Source organism: Enhydra lutris, unplaced genomic scaffold (genome assembly GCF_002288905.1).
Source record: "Enhydra lutris kenyoni isolate GAN:26980312 unplaced genomic scaffold, ASM228890v2 scaffoldscaffold39, whole genome shotgun sequence".
Lineage (NCBI taxonomy): Eukaryota > Metazoa > Chordata > Mammalia > Carnivora > Mustelidae > Enhydra > Enhydra lutris.
This window is the reverse complement of record NW_019154123.1, coordinates 24,612,185-24,639,721: the sequence shown is the minus strand read 5'-3', so window position 1 is coordinate 24,639,721 and position 27,537 is coordinate 24,612,185. Positions and strand designations below refer to the sequence as shown.

Sequence of the window (27,537 nt, the reverse complement as noted above, 5' to 3'; positions counted from 1 at the left end):
TTTTATTACAGAGCACATACATGCAAATTGGGATACTATGACAGATCATTTTATAGACCAAGAGAGCTCTGTTATTGCTTCTCCCTTTCCTTTCCTTTAACAAAAGGAATTCTGCTAAAGATGCAGATTTTTTAATCCATCTGCAAGTAATACCACCTATTGGATTATGTGTTTAATTATGGGTTTATTTGTTACAAGGGTAGACCGGAGGATTGTAGGATTATTTGTTGTAACAAGCACTTGCATGGATAAGAGTACACGAGAGTCTGAAAGTAGCTCTACAGGGACCTACTGCCCAGTGGCATGTATGTTTTATGGGGACTCCATGAGAGGAAGGACCCTTTAGTCTATGTATGAGTAAGGCCGCAGATGGAATTAAGGTTGCTAGTCACTAGACCTTAAAATGTGGAGATTATCTTGGATTATCTGGGTGCACTCAAGGTAATCACATGGATCCTTAAAAGTGGAAGGCAGGGCAGAAGATGAGAGCTCAGATGAAGATGTGACTTGGAGGAAAGGTGCAGGTGTGTTGTATGAAAAGAACTTGACCCATGGCTGACTTTACAGATGGAGGAATGGTGCCACGAACCCAGGAATGTCGGCAGCCTCTGGAAGTTAGAAAAGGCAAGGATGTGGATTCTTCCCTGGAGGTTGACTCTTGCCTAGTGAGACCCAGGTTGGACTTCTAACCGACAAATGTAAGACAATAAATTTGTGTCATTTTAGGCCACTAGGTTTGGGGTAACTTGTTGCAGCAGCCATAGAAAGCTAATGCAGACCCCCAAAATGATACTATTAATAACAGCGCAATAGCAACTATAAATATTTCAGGTCAATCAGATGAGCTAAGTAAGCTGCCTATAATATACTTCTAACAGGTACTTGCCAGTAAGTTTTGTTTTATATTAACGATATAAGAAGACTGAATAACCTATAGGTGTTGGTGGAAGAAATTTTACTGGTATATACTTCAAACATCAAAGCTTTATGCCTTTACTCATTTTCCTTATTTCTTAACAATGATGTAATGGCTATAAAGAAGATAAAAATCTCTGAGTTATGCTCTGATATGAATTTTAAAAGAATATAGGCTTTTCCATGCTATATATAACTTTAGACTGAAGATTATACTTCTTTTCCATAGGTAAAATACCAGTGAAAGTATTTTTCATTATTTCTTGAACTCTTTTTATTTTTAAGATTTTATTTATTTGACAGAGAGAGATCACAAGTAGGCAGAGAGGCAGGCAGAGGGAGAAGGGGAAGCAGGCTCCCTGCTGAGCAGAGAGCCTGACGTGGGGATCGATCCCAGGACCCTGAGACCATGATCTGAGCCGAAGGCAGAGGCTTACCCACTGAGTCACCTAGGTGGTCCTTGAACTCTTTTTAGTTGGGAAGATAGTTTGATGCCTGGACTTGGGAAATATTTTTGTACATTTATTAGTTTTATAATTTTATAGTTTTATAACTATAATTATTCTATTTCTATAGAATAGAAAATAAGAAAAATTCCTACTTTTGGGTTATATATATTTTCATGAACTGAAAATATCTATTCAAAGTTCAAAATAGTCTCTGTTTACCTGTGGTTAAAGGCAGGTGTGTGATGCTGTTCAAACAGGTCAGGGTGAACCACGTGGATGAGAGGGTAGCCCCAGAAAACAGGAGCAGAAGAATTAGTTTCAGCATACCCCTGATAAAATCTGCAAACCTGAAAAGAAACAATGTTCTATTATAAGCCTACCAAGATTTTTAAGATACTATTTAAATTAATGACACACTTTCATTAAACAATGCTTTCTTGAAGAAATTTCCATGAGTTCTTTTTAAAGCAAGTAACAAAACTTTTTTTAACTGGTACATTTTATTTTGTATGTATGTGATAAATGTTACTTTGTGGCAGGTATTTTTTTTCCTCTTACAAAACACACAAAATGTGATCTCTGCTCAAGATCTGTAACTGACAGGATGGATTCTGTGTTTTTATTTTTTATTTATTATTATTATTTTTAAGATTTATTTATTTATTTGCCAAAGAGAGAGATCACAAGTAGGCAGAGAGGCAGGCAGAGAGGGGCAGGAAGCAGGCTCCCTGCTGAGCAGAGAGCCTGATGTGGGGCTCCATCCTAGGACTCTGAGATCATGACCTGAGCTGAAGGCAGAGGCTTAACCCACTGAGCCACCCAGGCACCCCTGGATTCTGTGATTTTAAATGCTACTTTTACTTTCCTCAAATATTTTTCTATACTTCCCAAAATTCTATAATGAGCACCTACTATTCTAGTTTTAGAAAACAGGCTAACTTGTTGACATAAACTGGCAAAGATGGCTCTCCCCAAATTCAAACTCAGAGAATACAAATGCTTACCCCTAGAGCCCCTTGGGCTCCTATATAATCTGGTCTCTGCCTCCATTCTCCCTCTGCCTAACTATTCTCCAGTTGGGCAGCCCTGTTTCTGTTTCTCGTACAAGCGAGGGCTGTTTCCCACAGCAAGATGTAGCTTTTGCCTTTGTCCTGTTTGCCTGGAATGCTGGTTCCTCCCATTCCCGACGTGACTCACTCTGGCTTACTACACAGGTCGTTCAGGTCTCAGTAAGTTCAATAAGACTCTCCATGCTCATGGAAGAAGTCCTCACCATTCATCCCATCTCCATACCCTGTTTCTTCACGGCATTTATCTCTATTGGCATTTCTCTTGTTTTTGCATGTGTTTATTTTTTGTCTTCTGATTAGACTGTAAGCTCTTGAAAGCAAGAATGTAGCTCTGGAATAACGAATACTATCCTATAAAGGTTGTAACTTACGTTTCATAGCATTTTAAGTTTTCAAAATTCCTGCTTTTCTCTGAATTAACATGAAATAAAAAGGCAAATGGTAGAGATGCTTATTATTTAGTTAAGACCCACAACTTTTCTATTTGCCGACCACTTTTCCTCACCTGTAGTTGTTGACTGTACAGGCACAATTCTCTGGCTGTGCCTACATACAACTTACTCTGTCCTTGAGAATTGTTTCTATCGCAGAAAAAGCGATTCCATCCCAAATATAACATCTACCATGTTTCTTCTACTTTGAAGCTTTAAAATTGATCTTAATTTCTATTGTAATTACATTAGTGTCCCTCTTAGAACTTTCAATACTATCTTTTGTGTTTCATGCTTATTTGATGTGATAAGGTTAATCATGTTTGTAAGCCTTATCTAGGCTAAAACAGCTTCCTATGACAGCTGATGCCATCTTTTGGTGGAAAAAATGGATGCATCTTTGCCCAATGACTTAGGTTTGTTCTCGACTATGAAAGTTCACTAGCAGAAAATTCTTATGTACTCTGAAAAAGGTTCTACAGCTTGGTAGAAATTTCCCTCAAGTAAATCCAAAAACTGTTATAATTTCACGCCCACCAAACACTTTTTTGATTTATGTTTTGGTATGCTGCAAGAATGTACTTGTCTCACAGGCAGATGGTGAGGTATGAGAGAATAAAACAGTTTTCTGGTACAATCAGAACTGAAAAAAGTTGAGCAGTGAGGACACTGATAGGGCCAGATCACACAAGAATAAGCTAACCACTGTGATCTTACCTATTTTTGTAGACCTAGTCCTTTCAAATGGGTTAATACCATTTGAATAGTGTAACTATTAGGACATTTGGTAGTGGCCTTTAATACCATAATTACAAAAAAAAAAATCACCTAAGCACTAATGTCTATAAGGAGATTCTGTTCTAGGGATCCCCCAAATGGTGTTATGAACATAACTTTAAAATTGATTCTAGGCCTAGCAGATAGCTACAATTGATTTCAGATCCCAAAGTAAGGGTAGTATTTTTTTTTAGAACTTCCATTTCAACAAATTAAAAACAGAAATGTCCTCACTCTCAGTTTCTCCTCTAGCTCTATTTCTATATAGATAAAATTAAGGGTTTACAGAAAAAATATAAGGAGAAAGGTACATGTGAGATGTCATTTTTAATACATCTTAGTTCCCTCTTTGACCTATGTGGTGCTCAGAATAGGATTTGGTTAATGATGACTCACTATAATTGGCTTAGAGATTTAATTAGAAAAATTAGATAAGATTCTGTCCAATGTGATGGGTCAATGTATTTCAGTATCCATGTAGTGATTTCCTACACTTGCTCCCTGCCTATTCCTCTTCTTTGGCTTTTAGATTTTATTCTTATATTTCCCTAACTTGTAAAAACCTTAGAGTGATTTAGAAATTACAGTGTCAATTTATTCTTTCATTATCCCAGAAACACTATGTAAACTGTAAGGTCTAGCTATAATATCATCCTGTGTCAATTATGTTTAAGTATTTAGAAATTGAGGTGATTTACATATCTTATTTGATCTCCCCAAATATGTAATTAGATTCTTCTCTTTCTGGTAAAGTTGATTGCCTAATTTTGTTTTTGATGAAACAAGGTAAACGATTTGGGAAGTGAATGAGTATTATCTCCTTGGAAACACCAAGAATAGTTTTACAGGCAGTCATCTGGATAAGTGATATTTCCATTCTTTTTTTTTTTTTTTTTAGAAAGAAATGAGACTTCTTCCCTCTTCTGACTCATTCTAAAAATGTGTTGTCATAATGGGTTAAGATCAAAGGGAGTCTGGTGAAACTGGAAGTCTTTATGCACATTTTTCATCAAAAGGGAATAAACAGGGATGTACCTGCCAAAAAAGACTGAAAATAAATTTCTGCTAATCAGATCCTCCCTTTTCATGGAAAGTTCTAGAGATGCTCTTACAAATGGTTCTTTTCAATTCTTCTCTATTCTCAATAAGTCTTTATTATTGTAATGCCTTTCTCTGGGTTCCACTTGTAGATCCTGTTCTCCAATAATATGGGAGAGAGGCAGCTTACACTGGAAATACATCTCCATCCTCCAAAAACATTTTAGGACAGATTACTCCTGAGAAAGGTTTCTTGTAGCAGCAAATTCTTACTGCATATGAATTTTCTTATAGTCTGAACAAGTGCCCTTCTCTGACCTTTGCCTGTTTTATTTTTCCCTGAATCTTAACATTTATCAAAAGCAGCCATTTTTCTGTTTTTTGGTTTTGGTTCAGCCCACTCACAGGGTTAACGTAGAATATTCTCACCTTGCCATAGCTATTCCAACAACACAGCCTCCAACTATGGACCAAAATCCAATCCAGCCAGCATCTACCTGTGGAGAAAGTGGCAGACACATTTAATATAAGACTATGAGGCTGCAATTAAGAAAGCATGAAAAAAAGATCTTCTCTAATCAATACATAATTCAATATATATGTATGCATTTCTATGTACATGCATAATTCAATATTTTATCAATAACTAAATGGCAACAAATCTAGAAAATACTATTTAAGAAAATGAATAAAATAAAAGGATTCATGTGTGACTAATCCAATTTATCTAAGTAAGTATATTCTTGATTAACTTTTATCGGAATATTTAAATCAACAAAATAATCAGTTTCACAAATAAATGTTTTCAAGTATGTACTACATTGTACTAGAACCCTTAAGAACACAGGAAAAGGACAGAAGATGGTCACTGACCCAAGAGGTTTAAATATAACCAACATACAGGGAACTACTGGGAAATAATTAGGTGCTCAAACATCTGGCAACAATTAAAGATGTATCAAGAGTCACAGAAGAGAGAACTCACAGAAGAGAAAGCAAGTGAGGGCATGAGAAATGGGGGTTAAGCACCTAGGGAGACTACTGAAAGACAATTTGAGATGGTTTCAAATATATAGCTCATTGCACTTGCGGGAAAACATTTCCAACCCTGCCATTTAGCAGCTTTATGACCCTGGACAAATTATGTCTTCTTACCCATAGAATGGACTAAATGAGATAATTTGTGTACAGGACTTAAATCAGTGGTCAGCATATAGGAAGTGCTCAGTAAAGGCTGTTATTACCACCTGATGATGATTCTCCATCTATCTAATAATGTCTTTAAGTCTTTCCTCCCCTCATGGCCAAACTTTCTTGAGCAATCTACAAATACTGCCTAGATTCACCCATCACTCACGTATTTTTTTTTTAAAGATTTTATTTATTTATTTATTTGGCAGACAGAGATCACAAGTAGGCAGAGAAGCAGACAGATAGAGAGAGAGGTGGAAGCAGGCTCCCTGCAGAGCACAGAGCCCGATGTGGGGCTCGATCCCAGGACACTAGGACCATGACCTGAGCCGAAGGCAGAGGCTTTAACCCACTGAGCCACCCAGGTGCCCCCACTCACGTATTTTTAACTCCTCCTATGACTTGGCTTCTGTCCCAATTCATACTCTTTTTTTATTTTAAAGATTTTATTTATTTATTTGACAGAGAGAGATCACAAATAGGCAGAGAGGCAGGCAGAGTGAGGGGGGGAAAGCAGGCTCCCTCCTGAGCAGAGAGCCCGATGTGGGGCTCGATCCCAGGACCCTGGGATCATGACCCGAGCTGAAGGCAGAGGCTTTAATCCACTGAGCCACCCAGGTGCCCCCCCAATTCATACTCTTAAGTCTCAGTTTCCTCATTATTCTAATGAGGATAACAAGGATTTTTTTTTTTTTGAGACTTAAATAAGCTAACATGTTCAATACATGTTACTGGTTACCATTGGAATTCCATTTGTCCCTAACAGTATCAGTGCATTTTGTCTCCTCTTTCCCTTCCCATGGCCACCATGCTTGCTTATTACCTTATTTCTTACTTCTGGATTCCTGTAATAACTTCTTAAATGGTCTCCACAATCTATTCTGCCCACTACTGCCAGAATAATTATCCCAATCATTCCACTTTCCTGCTCAGAAATAGTTAATGGCTTTCACTGTGGTTACAGGGCCAAGTCCAAACTTGACCTGCCACTTGAGAGCTGCCCAAACTAAATTCTACCATTTATTATTTTCCTAGTCATATTTCTCATTACACCTCTTCACCAAAATGTTCCCTTCTACCTAGGCACTCAGGTGGATTGTATGTCTTAGCGGCCATTCAAACACATGTGACTATTCGCACAAGTTCTCAATGGAAGTGGGCAGAATGAAAGTGTGCCACCTTCAGGCAAGAAACTGGACGACGGCTGTAAGCTCCTCCGGGCTTCCTTTCCCTTTCCCACCACTAGAATCGGGATGTAGTCACCAGCCTAAACCATGCATACAATGACAGGGTCCTAGGTGACAGGATTGTTGCAGAGTGGAAGCAGCCTGGGTATCTAAATCAGTGGGAGGAAAAGAGCTATCTGGACTGTGGACAAATGTCCTAGATTGTTATGCAAACCATCCTAGATTATGATGTAAATGAGAACTAAATTCCTTAAGCCTCAGAATTCTGGGATTCTACTTCTCATAGCAGCTTAGCCTACTCTAAGTAATACAATTACTTAACAGTGTTTGGTGCCAGAACAAAGATAAGTACTCTCTGGAGAAAGAGAACAGCTTGAAGCTTAATTTATCTCCACATTTTTTTTTTCATCATTGGCATTTGGGGCCAGAGAATTCTCTGTTCTGCAGAACTGTCCCTCTCCCAGAGCATTAAGTATCCATTGTCTAAGGCCCACTTAATGCTATTAGGCCCTCCCAAACATTTCCATCTATCCCCTGGGTGAGTGGGGCCTTGTGTCAGGTGAAGAACTACTGTGCACCCAACTGTAGTAATCCTGGTTCTTTCAGGCCAGTGGTGCTTTTCTGCTTCCTTTGTTCATGACATTTGCTTTAGTTAATAATATTCTACACACTAATTTATTATAATTTTTCTTTAATTCTTAAATAAGATGTATTTTAGAGAGACTGAGTGCAGAGGTGGGGGGCAAGGGAAAGGGAGAGACAGAATCTTAAGCAGACTCCCTACTGAGTGCAGAGCCTGACTCAGGGCTCGATCCCATGACTCCAATAACATGACCCTCAGCTGAAACTGAGAGTCGGTCTCTTATCTGATCCATCCAAGTGCCTCGTTCTTCCTCATTTAATTTTAAATTTCACTTTATTTAATACCTGGTGTGACTTCTTGTCTCTCAGAGTTAATACAGAGAAAGACACTTGAAAGGGTGTCTCGAGATTTATAATGAGAAGCATAAAATCTGCAAAATCAGAATTTTTAAATGGGTGCTACAATAGGGAATATAGCCAATGGTACTATAATAGTGTGGTATGGTGACAGATGGGAGCTTGTGGTGAACAGAGCATAATGTACTGACTTGCTGAATCACTATGTTGTACACCTGAAGCTAATGTAACATTGTGTGTCAACTATACTTCCCCAAAAATGGATAAATAATAAAATTTTTAAATAGAGGGCTGAATAAATATATAATAAATGAAAAAAATAAATAAATGGGTGCTACACTCTTCTTTCTTGGAACTGAGCATGCTTGGAATACTTGCCTCGGAAAGAAAAAAAAAATTGACTTTAGGGCCTATTGTAGGGTGGGTGGCCTTGTAAAAAAACCCCAACCTTTATTTTTATTTTTTAAAGATTTATTTATTTATTTACTTGACAGAGTGCATGAGAACACAAGCAGGGGGAGCAGCAGAGAGAGAGGGAGAAGCAGGCTCCCCGCTGAGCAGGGAGCCTGACGTGGATATGGGATCACGACCTGAGGCAAAGGCAGACACTTAACCGACTGGGCCACCCAGGTGCCCTGAAACCTCAGCCTTTAGATGGTGACTTTGAAGGGCTATACCTAAGATACCACACACTCAAAATAGAATAGTATTTTGTGGGACTGAAACGCAGTTATCTCAATTCCTAAAACTGGATTCCTAGAGTCCTGTAAGAAAAAACATAGTTTTTTCTAGGGTTAAATAACATCATCTCGATGCTTAAGTGAGCTCTACAATTTTTTATATACTATGTCTGGCACTCAGTCAAAAATAAAGGCATACCTCATAAGGCGGTAAGAAAACATAAATGGATACCACAAATATAAACAGACCCACAGGGGATCCAGATCAAGAAATTATGAGACTTAAGGAACTATTTTTAATAATTCAAAAAAGTAAAAGATTGAGCACTTCTATAGAAATTTGTAAACTATGAAAAAGAATCAAATAAAAATGTTATAACTTCAGAACACAAGTGAAATTAACAACTTATAGATGAGTTTAACAAAAATATTAGAGCTGAAAACTGAAACAGTGAGTTGAAAGAAAGGCTAGATGAAACAGCCAGTCTGAAGCAGAGAAAGGCAAAAGGATAGAAAATTCAGAAAAGAGATTAAGAGACATAGGGCATATAATGTGAAAGTATAACATATAGAGAGTCTCCAAAAGAAATTAGAAAAAATAGAACCTAAGAAAGTTAATTTTTATTTTATTTCATTTCAACTAATTGAAATTTCTTTTTTTTAAAAGAGATTTTATTTATTTATTTGAGAGCGAGAGAGAGAGAGAGCACGAGCAGGGGGAGGGGCAAAGGGAGAAGCAGACTCCCCACTGAGCAGGGAGCACAACGTGGGGCTCGATCCTAGGACCCCGGGATCATGACCTGAGCTGAAGGCAGATGCTTAACTGACTGAGCCAGCCAGGTGCCCCACAACTAATTTAAATTTCAAATTAAATAGACACAAGTTGGCCAGTAGCCATTTTACCAGACAATGTAGTTGTAGAAGATAACATAGGGGAATATATTAATAAATGTAATATATGGCTCACAAAGAAGTTAATTACAAAGAAGTTAATTCTTGAACTGACCTTAGACATTCAAAAATTTCTAGCCAAAATCCCAATAAAGGGGTGTATTTATTCTACAAAATACCAAAGTTTATTATAACACTAAAATACTTGAGACACTTGGGTAGATAAAAGTGATAAGAGATAGGCAAATAAACTAGAGGGAAAAAAGTTTAGAAATGCATCTGTGCATATAAGGGCACTTCAATATGACAAAGATGACACTAGAGAGCAAAGAGAAAAGCACGATCTTTTCAAAAACTGATACCAGGTTAATGGATACCTACATGGGAAAAAAAAGAAACTGAACTCCTACCTTATAACAAGCACAAAATTCAATTCTAGGTTTAAATGTCAAAGGAATAATGATAAACCTATCCAACGGTGCTTTCTATGATGACAGAAATGTTCTGATCTGCACTGTCCAATATGGTATGTATGGTATATTTATTATATATATATATAAATAAACTTCAAGCAAGCAAAGATTTCTCTCTCCTGCATTTCTGTGCTACATTCAACGTGTACCTCTGAGTTGGTTTCTATTCAGTACTTCCTCATTATAAATATGGGTCACATTTTCCTGTCTGTCTAATTTTTTTTTCTCTTAACAGTAGGGTACATGCCATGGATGACACAATATAAAGATTCTGGATCCTTTTATCTTTCTCTAAAATGGTTCATTTTTGCATTTTGTGTTAGTCCGCAGTTCAATTAATAACTGATCACCTTGAACTTGTACAGGCTTACTTTTGTGTTTTATTAAGGTAGGTAAGTAGAAACCAAAGTGTTTTATAAGCTCCCCTCACTTGGTAGGACTCAATCTCCAAATTGTCTCCTCAGCCGATTTTTGTCAGGGCTTGTGTACTGTGGGTCTAAGTAGAACAGGCCTTATTTTATTTAGAGTATGGTTCTTGATTCTAAACTCTGGCCTAGATTCTTGTGTCTCAGAAGAAGCCCAAGTGTATTAACAAGGCATTAATGAGGTCTTACCATTCCAGCTGAGTGAGAATCTAAGCGCCCAGCACTGCTTGCCCTCTACTCTATTTGTTCTGCTTTACACCTCCTAGCCATCTTTCCGTTAAGCCTCTGGGAGATTTGCCCTTTATATGTGCAGTCCATCTCTCAGCCAAGACTTGCTGAGGACCCCACATAGTCATAGTCTTCTGGGGAGGCCCCTTCTGCACAATCAGTAAGAAAAAGGCAGTCCAAGAGTGGGCAAGAGACTTGAACAAGTGTGTCACAAGAAAGGATATTCAAATGTTCAACAAACACTTAAAAAGATATCACTGCAATGGCATTTAACTGCACAGCCATTAGCATTTCTAACTTTAAAAAGACTAACACTGCCAAGTGTTGGTGAAGATGTGGAGCAATGAGAAACATCACCTCCTGCTGGTAGGACTATAAACTGATACAACCACTTTGGGGAAGTTTGGGATCATCTATTAAACCAGGCATATTCCATAACCAGTAATTCTATTCCTAGCTAGATATCCAAACAGAAATATGTATAGAGGTGCCTCAAGAGTGTACGAGAACATTCCTACACCTTGTTTGTGACAGTCAAAAACCGTACACAATCCAAATGTTCATCATAAGCAGAATGGACAGATCGCTGCTCATTCATACAGTGGGATGGCATGTCCGTGTGCTGGACTTCCCTCCATTTGCCCCTTCGAAGCCCTCTGCTCCTTTCTACCATGCTACCTGCAAGTGAGGAGAAGGAATACACGGCCTGAAGCACATAGGTGAAATGGTTACTTTTAAAGAAATGAGATTCTCAGACTAGAGAGAGTGAGAAATTAAAATGACAAAGTAGCCATATATATGACGATGGGATCTTAAGTCTTTATAAACTGTGAAGCAACATTAGGATGCAGTCAACAAAAAGAAGCTTTCCTCCTCTATTTTTCTGTTTATTAATATCATTAACAGCAGGCAATAAATGTAAAGTTCATGGCTGTTAACAAAATCCAGGAAGAAAATCAGTATTATTTTTAACTATCTCCTAAGGATTTTGCTTTTGCAAAAATGGTATCAGATAATGTTTTACCCAGGCCTGAAGTTTAAACCAAGACATACAGACAATATTTATAATTTAAATGAACTAAAAATACCTATAACATATAAAGAAATAAAATGTTTACCTGGCTGACATGCGCTGGTGTTAAAATTAAGTCCAGAACTCCAGACCAACCAGCAAATACACCAAGCGGTATGGCATACGCTAAAGCAATCATCAAAAATCTCATGTTGCTGTAAAAGAGAAGTAAAAGAAAATATTATTACAGATTCAAAATCTTGATTTTAAATTCTTACTCATGAAAAATGTAAGTCCTTTGGAAACTAGAACACGAGAACATAAATAGAAAATATTTGTCAATTTCTTAATAAATTCAAAGTTCTTTAAATTTTTTGTTTTTTACAAAAATCCTTTTCGTTTATATTGTTTAAAGTTGTCAGTGTTCATTATATAAATGAATTACCAACATTATTTCATAGAGTAAATAGGTAGGTACAGTTAAAAAAAGCTTTTACTTGAAAGGATAAATTATTCTCCATTGAACGAGGTGGAGGGAAAAAAAAAATCAAAGCTTAAAAAGAAATACATAATTTGCTAGTTTTATTATTTTCAGAGAGCAGTTTTAATTTTTATTTTATTGCTATTAAAGTCTGAATTAGTCAATGATTTTTAATAGGCAATACAATGCAAATGGCTCAAAACCAGAAAGTATAAAAATATGGGGAAAACATGTCCCTCTTACCCCATTCCTCTCTTCCCACAATTACCAGCGTTAGCACTTTCTTGGGTAACTCCCAGAAACAGTTAGAAATATACAAGCTTATATATATATACAAATGTGTATATTATATATTATATAAATTTATATCTTATATTCTTTTTAAAAAAATATTTTATTTATTTACCTGACAGAGATCACAAGTAGGCAGAGAGGTAGGTAGAGGGAGAGGGGGAAGCAGGCTCCCACTGAGCAGAGAGCCCAATGTGGGGCTCGATCCCAGGACCTAAGATCATGACCTAAGCCGAAGGCAGAGGCCCCAACCCACTGAGCCACCCAGGTGCCCCTATATATTATATTCTTATATAAGAGTTTATATATTATCATAAATTTGTACTTACTTATAATTTATTATATATAAAAATTTGTATACTCTTTATATAAATTTGTATATATATTATAGATATGTACATATTAATATATATATTCTCAACTGTGTGTGTGTGTGTATATATTCTTTCCCCAATCTTTCTATATAAATGGTACCATATTGCAACCATTTGCTGAATTTTACTTTTTTTTTTAATTTTTGTTTTTTCAGTGTTCCAAGATTCATTGTTTATGCACCACACCCACTGCTCCATGCAATACGTGCCCTCCTTAATAGCCACCACCAGGCTCACCCAACCCCCACCCGCACCCCTCCAAAACCCTCAGTTTAACTTAATAAGTCTTAGAACTCTTCCATAGTCAATAAAGAGTTTCCTTATTCTCTTTCAGAGCTGCGTAGTACTCTACTATGTTGCTAAATCACAATTTATTTAACCAGCCCTCACTGAGAGATCTGTATTTTATTACACATATAATATATAAAGATATTATACACACACACACACACACACACACACACACACATATATATTTTTATTCCTTTGCTCTTAATAGTCATTTCACATGTGCACTAGTACATATGGGCAACTGCCACGTCAGAAGAATATGTGTATTTGTAACTTCAATAGATAATTCCAACTGCCCTGTACAGAGATTGTACTTTTCTACATAACTATCAAAACGGCTAAAACAAAAACCAAGTGATAACACCAAAGTCTGGTAAAGATGCACAGAAACTAGATAACTTGTGTATTGCTTACAGTAATGAAAAATGATATAGCCGTTCTGGAAAATAGGCTGGCAGGCTTTAAAAAAACAAACAAACAAAAAAAAACCTAAATATGCAACCACTACATAATCCAGCAATTGCAGTCCTGGGCATTTATCCCAGAGAAATGAAAACTTATGTCCCCACAAAAACCTGCATATGAATGTTTATTTGTAATTGCCAAAACACCCCTAGAATTAACACAGATGTCCTTCAACAGGTGAACAGTTAAACTGTACAGCTACACCATAGTATTCGGCAAGAAAAAGGAGTAGCTATGGATACACAAAACAACCTAGTTGACTCTCCAGAGAAACAGGCTTTTTAAAAAGTTTTTACTTAAAAATATATTATATGTTTATAAAAAATAAAATTAAAAAAAATGGAAAAAAAATATTATGTCATTAAATAGGTATTATTAAATCTGAGTCACCAAACTTAGATCAATCTCAGATTGCCTGCTTATATTGCTAGCCAAATAAGTTTTGGTGTTAGTATTGTTTGATAGTTTTTATTTGAAAACATGTGGGGGGTGTGTGTATATTTATATGTATGTCTTTTTTTTTTTTGAGCATTAACAACTAATATACCACAGTAAAAAATCTTTGAAATAAAAAAATAAATAAATAAAAAAAATAAAAAGTTTTTACTTAAATTCCAGTTAGTTAACAGTGTAATATTAGTTTCCGATGTAGAATTTAGTGATTCATCACTTACACACAACGCTCAGCGCTCATCACTAAAAGTGCCCTCCTTAACCCATCACCCATTTTACCTATTCCCTGCATGCTTCCCTTCCAGCAACCCTCAGTTTGTTCTCTACAGTTAAGAGTCAGTTTTCTGGTTTGACTCTCTCTCTCTCTCTTTTTTTTTAAAGCCAATTCCCAAATTTAAGTACTATACTATTCCATTTACATAACATTCTTTTTTCTTTGTTCAAGATTTAATTTATTTATTCATAAGAGAAAGAGAGAGAGAGGCAGAGGGAGACACAGGCTCCCCACTGAGCAACAAGCCTGATGCGGGACTCCATCCCAGGACTCTAGGACCATGACCTGAGCCCAAGGCAGACGTTTAACCATCTGAGCCACCCAGGCGCCCATATATAACGTTCTTGAAGCGACATTATAGTAATGGAGAACAAATCTGTGTTTGCCTGTAGAGTGGAAGGGATGTAGACGTGGCTACAAAAGAACAAAAAACGGGATCCTTGTGATGATGGAAATGTTCTTTATTGTGACTACCAATGTTAATTTTCTAGCTGTGATATTGTACAACTGTTTTTTAAGTTGTTATCACTGGGGGAAACTGCATAAAGAGCCCATGTTATCCTTCTGTATTATTTCCTACAACTGCATGTGAATCTACAATTATTCAGGCATCCTTTGAAGGGCCAGAGAAAATTACATTGATAGGCTCGGGCGGGGGGCATGGCAGGTCCAAAGAACTTCCCTAGAGAGGCTTCCCCTAGGGGCAATTCTGCAGACATAACAAATAATGGAAGAAATGAAGGAAAGTTAGGCATTGGTGAAAAGGGTGTTTTATAGAGAGGAAAGATCTTATACTCTATGGTTTTAACAGAGAATAGAGATCTTGACTCTAGAGTAATTAGAAGCAAACACAGGGCATTTACTGTGGTGACAGTGATAATTTTATGTTGTTTTTCCTTGTCAGAACAATTTTTTACATAACTCGTTCTTCAGTGACTTCTCATTTTCCACAGACTAGTCCAAATTATTAGCCTGGCATAGTATGACCTAATCTACCTTTCCTGATTGCTATCTAAACTCTGGTGCTGCGCAGGGAAGAACTTAAATAGCATTAAATAAAAAAAACTATCATTTTGAACAATCACCTACACGTATGTGCCACTGGTCACTATCCAATTTAACAAATATTTTTATTTGCCTATTATGTGGAAGGCAATATTCTACATGCTACAGAGATGTGATTTTTAAAAACTTTTTGCTGTATTCCAAAGTAGTATATTTTTACATTGTGATCTCCCCACATATACATACATACATACATTCTGAAACAAAAACTATGTACCCTTACTACATGTGATACAATATTTCCATTCTAGCTTATTTCATTCTACCTTTTTTTTTTTTTTTAAAGATGGTCTACCTACTAAATTAGGTGGCTGTGAACCAAAGTTTGAAAAATAATGTTACCTAGCTATGCTAACTTGGTAGGCACCAGCCACATGTGGCTTTTGAACATTTGAAATGTGGCTAGTACAATGGAGAAACCGAATTTTTCATTTTATTTCATTGTAATTAATTTAAACCAAATTTAAAAACAGAAGCGGTGAAAAGTACTTCCCTATTAACCACAACTTTATTTTTTTGTAGGACTACATTTCACTTTAACTGCTGCATTGGGTAAGATTTTATTGTAATGTGCTGGGTGTAGCATGTGTTGTTTCTAGTATTATAACCAGTCACTGATCTTGGTGTCAATGAACTGACTCAGTTCTCATTACTTTTTTTCTACACAGATATAACTTTGTAATTTGCTTATTTGAATATTTATGAAGAAAAAATTAGGGAGTAGAAGAAAATACACTGCAAATTTTACAATGAATGGCAACTGCAATTTGTTGCAGCAGAGCAAAATGAACGCTGTGTAAAAAAATTTTTTAGACAATTAAGTGGACAATATTAAGGGATATGTTCAACAAATACATAGTAAATTTTATAGGAGGTTTCTTCTTATCAGTCAAAAAAGGAATAAAAGAACTAGTTACCCAAAATCAGAATTAAATGTCCAATAAACATTAAAAAATTTTTTTCCCCACAGATCTGAGTTATCACTTTGGCCAGCAATGAAGTGGTTTGGATTCCTCTACAAAAAGAAAACCAATTTTTTATTTAAAAAAAATTTTTTTTAGTTTTTATTTATTAATTTGAGAGAGAGTAAGCATGAGCAGGGTGGGGGGCAGAAGGAGAGGGAGAAGCAGACTCCCCACTGAGTAAGGAGCCCAAGGCAAGGTGGGGCTCAATCCCAGGAGCCTGGGATCATGACCCGAACCAAAGGCAGATGCTTAACTGACTGAGCCACCCAGACGCCCGTTTTTGGTGATTTTTAAAAACAGATATCTGATAGGGGTGCCTGAGTGGCTCAATCAGTTAAGCCTCTGACTCTTGATTTTGGCTCAGGTCATGATCTCATGGGTCTTGAGATCTAGCCCCACAATGGGCTCCACATTCTGCCTGGAGTTGGCTTGGGAATTCTTTCTCTCTCTCCTTCCACCCCACCCCCACCATGCATGCATGTGTGCTTTCTCTCTCTCTCTCAAATAAACAAATATTAAAAATAGATTTCTGATAGGAAACCCCTCTAAAATATTTAATCAGTATTTTATCAGTTATTTGTAACCTGATTAATGGGTTGCTGAAAAATTATCATGCTAAATTATCTTAAATAAATGTGAAATTATCTTGAAGGTACTAGTCAAAACCACTCAGAAATTCAAAGTATATTTACCTTAATAATCTACAAAAGCTCCGCCGATAACTCAGCCGCTGGCTAGCTGCAGCAACACTGGGAGGAAGTGGAGGCCGGGGTGGGAAATAAACTAGTGTTGCGGAAAATAGTAAGCAGACAACTCCAAATTCTGGGGACAGGGGAGGAAAAAAAAAAAAAGAATAAAATGTTAACCAGACAACATAAAAGTTCAACGTTTCAAGTATTTATCTAACAAATTGTTTACTAAGATCTAGGCACAAAAAGATAAGCAAAATATAGTACCTAGCAAAATTAGTTGTCCTGTGAAAAAAAAAATAGATATTTAAAGATATAAATTTCAGCAAGTCACAGGTAAGAAGTTATACTACGGTACATTACATAGATGAGAAGTTTGAGGAAGAAACAAATGTTATTCTCAGGAAAAAACATGAGAAACCACAAAATTGTAGTATCAGATTTTGAAACGGATCTAAGATGATTGTCTAGTAAGTATGGTACTCAGAAAGAAAGTATGAAACAGAAACTATAGTAACAGGATAGGAGAAGGTTTATTTAATCAATGACTGGATATTCCAAAACATATTTCCAAAGATTATCCATCAAAAAAAAAAAGGGATATTCCAAAACACAGTGTAGGACAGACTCAATTTACAGGCTGTATGGGGAATTTGAACAAAACAGGAAAGCATCCAAAAATAAGAAACCAAGAAGCAGAAAGCAAAATTTAATGAATAAAAAGCCTAGCTATTGTAAAATACTAAACAATTACAAGTAAAATGAACATCCACAACCTTAATTTGGTACCATTAATAAGAAAAAGATCCTAGGAATCCTGATCATTCCCCCCAGAGTTCTGGCACTTCTCAGTCCCAGCTTTTGTTGTATCCAATTTAGTAGAAAAGCGTGACTCCCAAAAGAAAAGTTAGGAAACTTGGAGTGTAGACTGCCTATGCCATTAATTAACTTTTAATTTGAATGAATCCTTTATTCTTTGCTGTCAATAAAGGGATTGGACTGAGTGATTTCTAGAGTCTGCTCAGTTGGATAATATTAATTACAATTCTAGGGCTATATTCTTAGCAAAAGGTATAATATTCCTATAAGACACTTAACCATAGATAATTTCTTTGTTCTTGTCAGTCTGAGGAGCAATAAGAAGTTAATGAACTGTTTTAATTTACAGATCTTCTAATTAACAACAATGAATGAGCACCTTCCATATACTTATCAGCCATTTGTATTTCTTCTTCTGGGATTGCCTTGTTCGTACTCTCTCTACTGGCACTTTTGTAAACAACTTCAGAGAGATAATTTGCACAACACAGAACTCACACACTTAAAGTGCACAATTCAGTGCACAATTCATCACCACAATAAATTTTAGGACTTTTTAATCCTCTCCAAAAAAACCTCTGTACCTATTACCCACCCCCCCCAACCCCCAAATCTCCCAAACCCAAGCAACCACGCTTTAGTCTTTCAGTCTCCCTGGATTTGAGTAGAATGGACATCTCACATAAATGGAATCACACGTGGTCTTTTTGGCCTGCATCTTTCATTTAACATGTTTTCAAGGTTCAACCATGTTGGAGCATGTATCAATACTTATATTCTTTTCTGTTGCCAAATGATATTCCATATAATGGATAAAGCACATTTTTTATCCACTTAAATTGATAGATATTTGGATTATTTCCACTTTTTGGCTATTATGAATGTTGCTACTATGGACATTTGCATACAAATTTTTGCATGGATGTGTTTCTACTGCATTTGGGTATATACCTAGAAATGCAGTTGCTAGGTCATATGATAATATATGTTTAACACTTTGAAGAACCAAAGTGGTTATGCCATTTTACTTTCCTACTAGAAATATATGAAGATTCCAAGTTCTCCACTTGTTCACCAACATTTATTTACCATTTTTTAAAAAAGATTTTTACTTTTTAAAAATTTATGTACTTGAGAGAGAGAGAGAGGAGAGAGAGAGAGAGAGAGAGAGAGCGAGCACAAGTAGGGGGAGGGGAAAAGGGAGACAGATAGGAAGAGAGAATCTCCAGCAGACTGCTCCCATGCAGAACCCAGTGTAGGGCTCAATCGTATACCCCTGCGATCATGACCTGAGCTGAAACCAAGAATCAGACGCTTAACTGACTGAGCCACCCCAGGTGCCCCCTGAAAGATTTTATTTTCTTAAGTAATCTCTATACCCAGTGTGGGGCTTGAACTCATGACCGAGAACAAGAGTCACATGTTCTACCAACCAAGCCAGCCAGGCAACTCATCCTATTTTATTGATGACAGCCATCCTACTGGATGTGAAGTGTATATCATTATGGTTTTAATTTGTATTTCCCTAATGACTAATGACGACAAGCATCTTTCATGGGCTTGGCCATACGTATATCTTCTATGGATAAATTTGAGTCCCTTGCCCATTTTCTAATATGGTTATCTTTTTGTTGAGCTGTGAGCGTTCTTTATATATTCTGGGTATAAGTCCTTTATCAGATATATGATTTGCAACTATTTTCTCCCATTCCCAAAGTGGGTTGTCTTTTCACTTTGTTGATGGGTATCCTTTGATACACAAAAGTTTTTCATTTTGATGAAATCCAGTTTATCTGTTTTTTTTTCTTTTGCCCCTTGTGCTTTTAAGATTTCAGACCTAATCCAAGGTCACAAAGATTTACTCCTATGCTTTCTTCTAAGAGTTTTTAGTATTTGCTCTTACATTAGGATTATAATCCATTTTGCATTCATTTTTATGTATGATGTAAGGAAGGGGTTCAAATGGATTCTTTTATATATGGACATCTAGTTACTTCAACAACATTTGTTGAAAATACTATTCTTTCCCCATTGAATTGTCTTCTTACTCATTTTTTTTTTTTTAAGTTTATCTCTACACCCCATATGGGGTTTGAACTCATGACACCAGGATCAAGATTTGCATGCTCTTCTAAGAGCCAGCCAGGTGGCCTGAATTGTCTCGGTACTCTTATGAAAAGTTAGTCGACCGTAAATGTAATGGTTCATTTTTCGGAATCTCACTTCCGTTCCATTGACTTATGCCTATCCTTATACCAATACCCTGCTGTCTTAATTAGTGAAGCTGAGTTTGTAGTAAGTTTTAAAATTGGGAAGTATGAGTTCTCCTGCTTTGTTCTTTTTCAAGACTGCTCTGGCTATTCTGAGTCCCTTGCATTTCCATATAAATTTTGGGATCAGCTTTATCAATTTCTGCAACAAAGGTAGATGGATTGTACTGAATGTAAAGATCAATTTGGGGAATAGTACCATATTCACAATATTAAACTTCTCCACTCACGATATGGGATGTCTCCATTTCTTAAGTCTTCTGTAATTTTTTTCAACAGTGTTTCACAGTTTTCAGAAAGCAAGTTTTATATTTATTTTGTTAAAGTTATTCCTAAATATTGTATTCTTTTTGAGGCTATTGTAAATTGAATTGTCTTCCTAATTTCATGTTCGGATTGTTCATTGCTAATGTATAGAAAGAAATACAACACATTTTCTTGCACCTAAAATCTGTGTTTTTAGGATGAACTTGTTTATTCTTGCTGAACTTGTTAGATCTGGTAGTTTTATAGTGGATTTCGGAGGATTTTCTATTACGATCAAACTATTTTCAACAGAAATCATCTTACTTCTTTTTTGGAATCTATAGGCTTTTTCTTTCTTTTTCTTACTTAGTGACCCTGATTAGAACCTCCAGCATAATGTTTACACAGGGCAAGAGTAGACATCCTTGTCTTATTCCTGATCTCAGGGGAAATGCCTACAGCCTTTGACCATTAAATATGCTCTTCTCTGTGGGTTTTTCATAGATCCCGTCTGTTAGGTTGAGGAAGCTCCTACTGACTAATTTGTTGAATGTTTTTATCTTGAGAGGGTGTTGGATTTGTCAAATGCTTCCCCCTCCCCCTATTAAGATGTTCACACATTTTTTTCTCCTTTATTCTATTGATATACATGTTAGTTGAATCTTAAATGTTAAACCAACCTTGCATTCTAGGAATAAATCTCATTTGGCCATAGTATATAATCCTTTTTTAATATGTTATTAGAATTGGTTTGCCAGCATTTTGCTCAGGAGCTGTGGGTCTGTAGTTTACTTTTCTTATGATGTCTTCTAAATAATCTAAAGAGTCATTAATCTTTTAATGTGGCAATTCTAGCAAAATGTTTTTAATGGAATGAAGGGTCATGGGACAATATCTCAGGAAAGCAGGTTGGCAAATATGAAAGCACTAAAGCAATAACTGGGAAGCTCTGAGTAGAGGCTTCAGCTTCACTGGAACCATGAACCAGAAGGGTGTACAGCATTCATACCTGCCCAATAGTGCCTAAAATCCAGTCATTTAAAAGACACTATTATTGTATAAGTTTTCAATAAAAAGAACAATGTGACCAAAATAAAGTTTAAAATTTATGTGACACTGCTTTCAGTTTTACTTATTTACATTTAAATTTCATTTTTTCTTTATTTTTTAAACAAAGAAAAACTTGTTTATTTTATATTCATAAATATATTATTTTTAAGTAATCTCTACATCCCATGTGGGGCTTAAACTCACAACACCAAGATCAAGAGTTGCACGCTCCACCAACCGAGTTCAGTGAGGTATCCCTCAATTTTTTCTCTTTAAGAGGAGTTGTTGGTGGGGGCGGTGCAGTTTAAAGGCTTTATATATGCCATAGCCTCTGCTTTTGCTTCATTCCCTCTAAAACATATTTTGAAATGTAAATCTCATTGTATAATTCTCTGGTGTAAAATTCTTCAGAGTGTGGCCGTTGCCTGCAATCTAGTGAATTTCAAACCCATCAGCTCTGCTTAGAACACTTGTGTGGTCTGGCTTACCTCTCTAGCTAATTATCTGTCATGACTCTCACCAAGCTGAAGCCACTGTGGGCTCTGAATTGCTTGAATATGCCAGGCTCTCATCCCTTACAAGGCTTCTCCTCCATGGCTCCCTCTCTTTCCAGTATGTTCTTCCTCTGCCAGCTGTATTTGGCTAACTTCCTCTCATCCCCCAGGCTCCACCATAGATGCTGCATCTCCAGGAAGCTCTACTTGGCCTCTAAAATCTAAGTGAGCTTTCTCCTCCTGAGGTCTCAGAGCAACTGTCAACCTTTGGCTATAGCAATTACCACCCTGTTTTACAACTGTTTTCCTGTCTGTTCCTTTGTGACACTGTAAGTTCTGTGAGAGCAGGAAGCATGTCTACATTAGTGCCTTGCACAAGGACAGATACATAGGAGGTCAAAATATATGTTCGATGAATAAGTGAATATTCATAAGTGAATAAGTGAATAAATTAATACAAAGTTCATCATAATATGGTCCAGCCTCATTTTTGGCCACTTGTCACCTACACCCAAGCACACACATATTTACGCTACTTCAGCCGTATGAAATGGTGTGCAGTTCTTTGGACATACTGAGCTCTCTCATACCGTATCTGCCCCTGAAGTGGCTGTTCCTTTTATACCGAATGCCCTATCTCACTTGAACACTTGCTGAAGTCCTATGAAATTCTTAACTTTAATGATCACATCCTTAATGAAGCCTTCCACACCTCCTCAACTTTTCTCCAAACTCAGGCAAATTAGGTGTCTCAAACTCTGTGTATCCATTTGTATTGCAATGGTCTTCTCAGTGATCTTACCAATTCCCAGTGCTTAGGGCACAGTGCTTAGTATATATGTAAACTTACAAAGAGTTTTCTGAATGCAGAAGGAAATAACATAACAGGCATACAGGGTCAGGGAGTGTGTACGAGACTGTAATGTAAGTGTGGAGTAGGGCTTAACCCTAGAAATAAAGGGAAAGGACCAAGAAAATGTTTTGGAAGGGTCTATCCCTTATTAATAGGGTAAACATAGAGAGGATAGGAAATGAAGAGAAGAGTAGACTGTGCATGACCAGGGTTTACCAGGTCAGAGAGGAGGGGGGAATTGCAAGGGAGAAAATGGGCTTAACGGCTACCAATAGATGGTTGACAAATATTTACTGTGAACCATGATATTTAGTTTTCTGTTCTCATAAGATATCTACAAAAGACACTAGACATTGTGTTCTACAGTGCTTAGTTGTAAACGGATGGGAAGAGTAAAATTAAGAAATAAACTTCCATGCAGCAATGATACATTTTAAACTTAATAACTTCCTGAAAAGGGTAAGTTTTAAAAAGGCATCTTCATATTCCATGACAAGAAAAGCACACACATGCATATGTACATTTTGGTCCTCGTAAGTATTTCATAAGAAGTGATCTGGCATTTAGGGTTGAGTAAAGAGGACTGGAATAAAGACAAAGTAGAGCGGGAAGAAAATAAACTGCAAAATACCTGCATACAATACAGTCTCTATGAGATCTTTAATGTGGGTCCTGCTCGTCTCCGAAGCAAGAAGAGGCGACGTCCCATTGGGCGCTGGAACAACAAGCGGCCCCACTAAAAACGCACATGCTCCACCAAGATAGCTGAGCATGGATGCGATGGCTGTGGCAGTGGCCCGTTCGTCGGCAGAAAACCACGTCGTAGAGAGGAACGGAGCTGCATTCATCACCGTTGGGCCTGCCAATCCATTCAACAACTGTCCTCCATGGATTAGTCTGGAATTTAAAAAATTGGAAGGCTGTGAAGCGGGTGAAGCAGACATTTCTATACAAGAAGAAGCTAGCCAAACTGCAGTTTAACTCTGGCATTAAGGACACATATCTGTAAAAAACAGGACACGTCTGCAGGTAAAGCATGTCGACTCCCCATGAGGGAGACCAAACACAGTAATAGTTACCCCTTATTCATTTCACAAATATTTACTGAAACCTCTGACTTAGGTCACACACCAAACCAAACACGCCAAATAACCTTGTTTCATTTGTTACAACAACCCTATGTAGTAGCTATTATTAGCTTTATTTATTGAGATGTTAAAGTCTCTGTTTAGAAAGATTAAGGTACTTGCCCAAGTGCTAATGGGCAAAGTGGAGATTTGGACCCAGGTTGACTCCAATATCTGTATTCTTTCTACTAGATTGCCACTCATAAACAGACCTAGTAAGTGCCACCAGCCACTCACATAAATAATAAGGTTGAGCTCAGAATGTATTAAAATAAAATGGTATTTTTAAAAGTACAATGAAATAGCATTCAGCCATAAAAGGAATGAATGAATTCTTACCATTTGCAATGACATGGGTAGAGTTAGACAGTATTACGCTAAGTGAAATAAGTCAGTCAGAGAAAGACAAATACCGTATGATATCACTCATATGTGGAATTTAAGAAACAAATGAGCAAGAGGAGGGGGAAAAAAAGAGAGACAAACCAAGAAACAGACTTTTAGCTATAGAGAACAAACTGATGGTTACCAGAGGGGAGAAGGATGGAGGGTGGGGGAAATATGTGATGGGGATTAAGGAGTGCACTTGTCAGGATGAAAGAAATAATAATAAAATGAGATAAAACATTTCATGCCTACTCTGTGCCAGGTGATGGGAATTTTAAAAAGAATTAAAAAAAGAAAACCATCATTATTGTATCTTCTAGTAGAAAAGGAAGTGGTTGAGGAATTGGAGTACTTGGGTTCTGGTCCAGTTCTGCAACTAACTAGTTGAACAGTTCTGGGCACCAGATCTTTGTGGGATTCCATTTCTTCTCCCGCAAAATGAGATATGTCTACATTCAATACCCACTTATTGAGTATCTGTTGGGTTAAACTACTGTAATTATAGGAGCACTGCATTCCTTCCAGTCCTAATACTCTGCGGCTTTAATTGCAAGGGTTAATAAAGAGTAGTTTCTTGCTTCTATTCCAGTAGTTCTCTTGCTCATCTCTTCTTAGTATTCTATTTAGTGCTCTATCCTGTTCCTTGCCAACCAAACCCTCTTCTCCCATTGCTCCCTCCACCTCCAACATACACATTCTCACTCAAGAGAACCCTGAAGGGGAAGAGAAGCCAGAAGTCCAAAAAGCATATCCAAGAAAGGGAGGCAAGTCAACCTCTCCTGCTTGGAGGCAGAGGAAAGGGAAGGAACAGTGTATGTGACACATACGTGACAGTACTTTTCCCCCCATTTTGCTATTCAATTACCATGAGGTCAAACCGCCCCCCCCTTTTAAATAATTGCCACCTTAAGAGACTCAGAAAAAGTTTTTTAAACAGGCATATGAGAAGAGGTATGGCCTTACTGCAGAGGCATAAGTGAGCGGGAAGTGAAATATGTGAATTAGGGCTGCTCAAATCTTTGTAAATGTTGGAAAACTTATTGTGAAGGCAAAAAGAGCTCCAAGAATCATTACTACTACAAATTAAGACTGAAGACATTTCAAAATCTTCTTGTGAAAGAGGAACTATTTTCTAGATGACAAAAACAATTTAAACTGTTTATGAAACCAAATTCCTACTCCAAACACCAGTAGATCCCAAGCTGTAACAGAGCGTTTCATCACAGAAATACTCTTTCATTTTCACTGAGGGGTTTTACTCATGATTTGTGATGGCACAACAGACTGCATGATGGCATGCAGAGTAACTGCTTTGATATTTAATACCTTTAGTGAGGTGATCCTGAAAGACTCATCTCATCTAGGAGGAGAAGCACTGGAATGAGTAAATTTTATTATGCCTAAAAATGTTAAGAGTAGAGAGTGAACACAGAAGAAACAAACTATCAACAAAACAAATCACGATAAAACATTATGAATCCTGAGAGGATTGAGGCATAAAACTCAAATTGTTGCTGTGCCTTAACTATATGTTACCTCTCAGTGGAATCACGAGTAGATTTTTTTTTTTTTTTTTAAGATTTTGTTTATTTATTAGAGAGAGAGAGAGAGAGCAAGAGAGCACCAGCAGGGGGACTGGCAGGCAGAGGGAGAAGCAGTCTCCACGCTGAGCAAGGAGCCTCATGAGGTAGTACTCGATCCCAGGACCCTGGGATCATGACCTGAGCCGAAGGCAGACGCTCAACCAACTGAGCCACCCAGGCACCCCGAAAAGACTATTTTTTAAGCAGCAAATGTGAGTCACAGACTGTGTGAGCTTATGATAAAAATAGTATCTGAAGTAGGTATATAAGCACTAGGCACATTTCAGATGGGTTCTAAGTCCACAAGATCACTGAACTTGGGCGGCCAACCTAAAACATGAATTACCATAGTGAAGTCAGCTTGTGAATTAAAACACGCTGATTTGGTATTTAAAATTATTCTAATGATTGTGTGCATTTTATATTAAAAGTCATCATGCACAAACACAATGCTCACAAATGAACTCAGTAGTGGAACTAGACCCATAGGATCTTTGGGTTCCCCTCTGAATTCATGGGAAACCTGGCAGGGAAACCCAGTCCCTGTCTTCCCAGCATCTCTACATTTTCCAGATAGCCTTGTTCTTTCTCGTACTTGTATTCTAGAGTTCCTCAGGGTGTGGCAGTTATTAACATAACTAGTTATAAGAACTACTGTCCTGCTATATCAAGATTTTCATGTTTGCCTGACCCTGTTTTCTGTTACCTACCATTAACTTACCCTATTTTATGAAATTAGTTTGTAAAAATATATTTAAAAATAAAATTCAGTTTTATATCTAAAATCTAGTTTTCCCATTTAATGATAATACAAAATTAGAGGTTTTTTTTTTTCTGGAAAAAAAAAGGGCAGTCATAAGACTAAAATCATATAAATATTACAATAAACTACACTGACAATAAAGGAAATGGAATAATTATAAATGGTTCAATACAAGCTGTGTTATTTAACTTATTTGACAAACATGTACTAAGTACATGTATTGGGTAGGCATTGTGATAGGTGTAAGCATATGAGAATATAAAATTAAAGCCCTTGCCCTTAAAGTCCTTACGGGTAGTTGAACCATCACCTATCAGCATGTACCAGGAATATAAAGAAAAATAAGGTAACAATTAGTCCTGCCCTTAATGTCTGTGCAGCCAGTGATAAGAGTACTAATGGAGGACCTTGCATATTCTCCTTCTCTTCTGACTTCTGGCTCTGGCCTACAACACTGTCACATATATGCATGGGGACCTGAAGGTCTGACAGCAAGCTTTCCTTTCTTCCAAACAGCTGCCCCTTGGCGACTCCTTGAGCCTGGGGAGTACACACCAGGAATGGGGTCTACTCATAGAAGAGACTTAGAAAAAGGCCTGTTGCAGGGACATCCGAAGTCCTGTGTAGCTAGAACATGATGAGCAGGGTGGGCACATCTCCTTGGCCCTACACATTCCTCAGCACATAGGAAACAGTAAAGCTGAAGGAAAGCCAGAGTGGGATACTCTCAGGCATGAGTCCAGGACAAGGACCCTTTGGCAGTATTGGCAAGAGCAATAGTGGGGATATGGAACAAGGGATGGTTTGGAAGACTGTTCTTAGCCATACAACAGATATGGCTAGGTGAATGACTGCATATTGGGAAGGCATCCATAACTCTGTAAAAAAGTA

At 37.1% G+C, this 27,537-nt stretch overlaps 1 protein-coding gene across 1 annotated transcript in view; it reads right to left on the bottom strand.

Moving 5' to 3' along the window:
* Window positions 1-27,537, bottom strand: part of LOC111155066 (disrupted in renal carcinoma 2) — a 69,439-nt gene that overhangs the window by 20,051 nt on the left and 21,851 nt on the right. The window contains exons 3-7 of the mRNA XM_022515097.1: window positions 23,418-23,683; window positions 17,058-17,187; window positions 11,813-11,921; window positions 5,110-5,177; window positions 1,584-1,711 (exon numbers count right to left, since the gene is read on the bottom strand). Of these exons, the coding sequence (XP_022370805.1) occupies window positions 1,584-1,711; window positions 5,110-5,177; window positions 11,813-11,921; window positions 17,058-17,187; window positions 23,418-23,683 (701 nt within the window). The remainder of the gene's footprint in view (window positions 1-1,583; window positions 1,712-5,109; window positions 5,178-11,812; window positions 11,922-17,057; window positions 17,188-23,417; window positions 23,684-27,537) is intronic.